At 45.3% G+C, this 3,027-nt stretch overlaps 1 protein-coding gene across 1 annotated transcript in view; it reads left to right on the top strand.

The window, feature by feature from the left end:
* Positions 1-1,886, top strand: part of LOC107299851 (exocyst complex component 4-like) — a gene marked incomplete at both ends in the record, with an annotated part of 48,306 nt that extends 46,420 nt beyond the window's left edge. Inside the window, one exon of the mRNA XM_015829193.1 lies at positions 1,741-1,886. Within this exon, the coding sequence (XP_015684679.1) occupies positions 1,741-1,886 (146 nt within the window). The remainder of the gene's footprint in view (positions 1-1,740) is intronic.
* Between the last annotated feature and the right edge of the window lie 1,141 nt (positions 1,887-3,027).

Below are 3,027 nucleotides of genomic sequence, written 5' to 3'. Positions count from 1 at the left end.
ACCGTCATAAATATAAATGAATATACATTAAAAATCATTGAGTTCTGTTCAATATCTATTGGGTTTCAGGTTGTTATGTTTTAACACGATTCAGTAAATAACTGTTGGTGAATGTGTCCATTTTAATTTAATCTATTTTAGGCGAGACGGGCGGCGTACAGGTCTAATTCATAAACAAACTTTAATGTAGTAAATGTAGAGTAACAGAACCCACGCAAAGAAGAGCTGTTTTAGGGCCAAACTCAGCAGTACTTTTTCGTGCGGCTGCTGATAAAAACAGGATCGCCAATATGATCACCAACGTCCGATAACGGATATGGAAGAAGAAGAAGAAGAAGAAGAAGAAGAAGAAGAAGAAGAAGAAGAAGAAGAAGAAGAGGAGGAGGAGGAGGAGGAGGAGGAGGAGGAGGAGGAGGAGGAAGGAGAAGGAGAAGGAGAAGGAGAAGGAGAAGGAGAAGGAGAAGGAGAAGGAGAAGAAGAAAAGATAAGATAACCTTTATTGTCATTTTATACTGTGGGCACAATGGCACACATCAAAAATGAAATTTACTTGCCCGCCCTCAAAGTGAAACACATACATGACACACACCTAAACATACTATGAACAACATATGTATAGACCCACATCCCTACATATACGTAGCAAATAAATATTAAATATTGTCCATCTTGAATACATAACGGAAGGAGGAAGCTTGAGAGTTCGCAAGGTTAATGCTGTATGGAATGAAACTCTGGCTGAATCCGGATGTTCTGCTTCGGATACCACGGAGCCCCCTTCCCCTGGAAGGGAACAAGGAAAACAGGTCGTGAAGAGGACATGTAGTGTCCCAGATAATCTTACGGACCCTGCTCAAGCAACGCTTCTGTGCCATGTCCTGGACGGGAGGGAGGGAACTGCCAATGATCTTTTCGGCCGTCCTCACCACTCTCTGCACCGCCTTCCTGTCTGAAGCAGGGATGCTTCCAAACCAGACCGTGATGCTGTATGACAGGATGCTCTCGATCGTCCCCCTGTAGAAAGTGGTCAGGACAGGGGAAGGAAGATGTGCTTTTCTCATGCGGCGCAGAAAATGCAGGCGCTGCTGTGCCCGCTTCGCCAGTTTCTCGCTGTTGAGCGACCAAGCCAGCCTACTCGTTAGAAGAAGAAGAAGAATTTTTACAAATGGGAAGGGGTTTTGAGATGAAAACTCGAAAATTATATCAAGTTTTTTTTTAAAGAAGAGATTGGGCAGCCCTTTGTCTGAAACGGTAGAGTTTTTCCTGCCTGAGCAGGGGGTTGGACTAGATGACCTCCAGGGTCCCGACTCTGTTATTCTGTTTTCTGGACTTTGAGAAACTCTTGTCTTGAGGTCAGATCTCTACGGAACCAAGAAGTTAAGGATCTCTTTCTACCAAAAAATAAAAAATCAGGATGGCTAGGTTTTCCGGGACCATCTCTTACATTTTCCCCAGAGCCTCGTCTCCAGGATGATTCAACTCCGCCCAAAGCCAGCCCTGAGCTCGCCTTAACTTCTGAAAACTTTTCTTGTTTTCTGGAAAACCCCCAAAATTTACAATTTCTGCTGGCAGGAATTTAGCACGCATTTGTTAACTTTTCAGCCAAAAACACCTCTCCGTCTTTCAGCTGTGCCACCTTCCTGTTCGGTTGAACTGCGATTTATTGATAAAACCTTTCTGGGATTTCGTTGGAATGAAATTCTCTCTTTTTCTCTCTCTCTCTCTCTCTTTTTCTTCCAGATGCTGCTGACAGAATACCTGGACATGAAAAACACACGGGCATCTTCGGAGCCTTCAGCTCAGCTTAGCTATGCCAGCTCCGGGAGAGAGTTTGGGGCGTTTTTTGCAAAAAAGAAACCTCAAAGGCCCAAGACGTCTTTGTTCAAGTACGTGCAGCTCTGGTGTTCCCCCCCCCCCCCGCCCTCCCCCAAGCTGTGTTTGGCATGAAGAATACTTGGTCCTGAAGTCTTCCGTGCTGCTGCTGTTTTGTCTTGTGGAGACACTCCATAATTCCTTTTGCTCTGTGGAAGGGAAATATATCCTTGCCTGAGACGCTCAAGAAGGGTGAAAACCCAAATTCAAAAAAAAAAATAAAAAATGGGTGGAAACAGAGAAAGATGACAAAATACTGGTAGTTCTCGACTTACGACCATTTGTTTAGCTTCCATTGAAAGTTACGACCGCACACTTACAACCACAGCCGTGGGATTGTGATCGAGGTGCTTGGCCACCTCGATCGTTGTCTGTCTCTGTCTGTCTGTCTGTCTGTCTGTCTCTATCATCTATCCGTCTCTATCTCATATCTCTCTATCTTCTGTCTCTCTCTCTCTGTGTCTCTCTCTCTCTGTCTATCTTCTATCTCTATCTCTCTGTCGCTCTCCTATCTTTCTATCATCTCTCATATCTCTGATCTCATCTCTCTCTCTCTATCATCTATCCATCTCTCTATCTCATCTGTCTGTCTGTCTATCTGTCTATCCATCCATCCATCCATCATCTGTCCGTCCGTCCGTCCATCCATCCATCCATCCATCCATCCATCCATCCATCCATCCATCCATCGTCTGTCTGACTCTGTCTGTCTGTCTGTCTGTCTATCTATCTTCTCTATCTGTCTCCATCATCTATCCGTCTCTATCTCATATCTCATATCTCTCTATCTTCTCTCTCTCTCTCTCTCTCTCTCTCTCTCTCTCTCTCTATCTTCTATCTATCTCTCTGTCTCCTATCTTTCTGTCATTTCTCATATCTCTCATCTCATCTCTCTCTCTCTCTCTATCATCTATCCGTCTATCTATCTCATCTATCTATCCATCCATCCATCCATTATCTGTCTGTCTGTCTGTCCGTCCGTCCGTCCGTCCGTCCGTCCGTCCGTCCGTCAGTCCATCCGTCCATCCATCCATCCATCCATCCATCCATCCATCCATCCATCGTCTGTCTGTCTGTCTACCTACCTACCTACCCACCCACCCACCCACCCATCCATCCATCCACCCACCCACCCACCCATCCATCCATCCATCC

The sequence above is a fragment of the Protobothrops mucrosquamatus genome, unplaced genomic scaffold, assembly GCF_001527695.2.
Source record: "Protobothrops mucrosquamatus isolate PMUCROS unplaced genomic scaffold, P.Mucros_1.0 scaffold5597, whole genome shotgun sequence".
Lineage (NCBI taxonomy): Eukaryota > Metazoa > Chordata > Lepidosauria > Squamata > Viperidae > Protobothrops > Protobothrops mucrosquamatus.
Note: the sequence above shows the minus strand (reverse complement) of the source record. Positions and strands in the feature narration are given on the sequence as shown.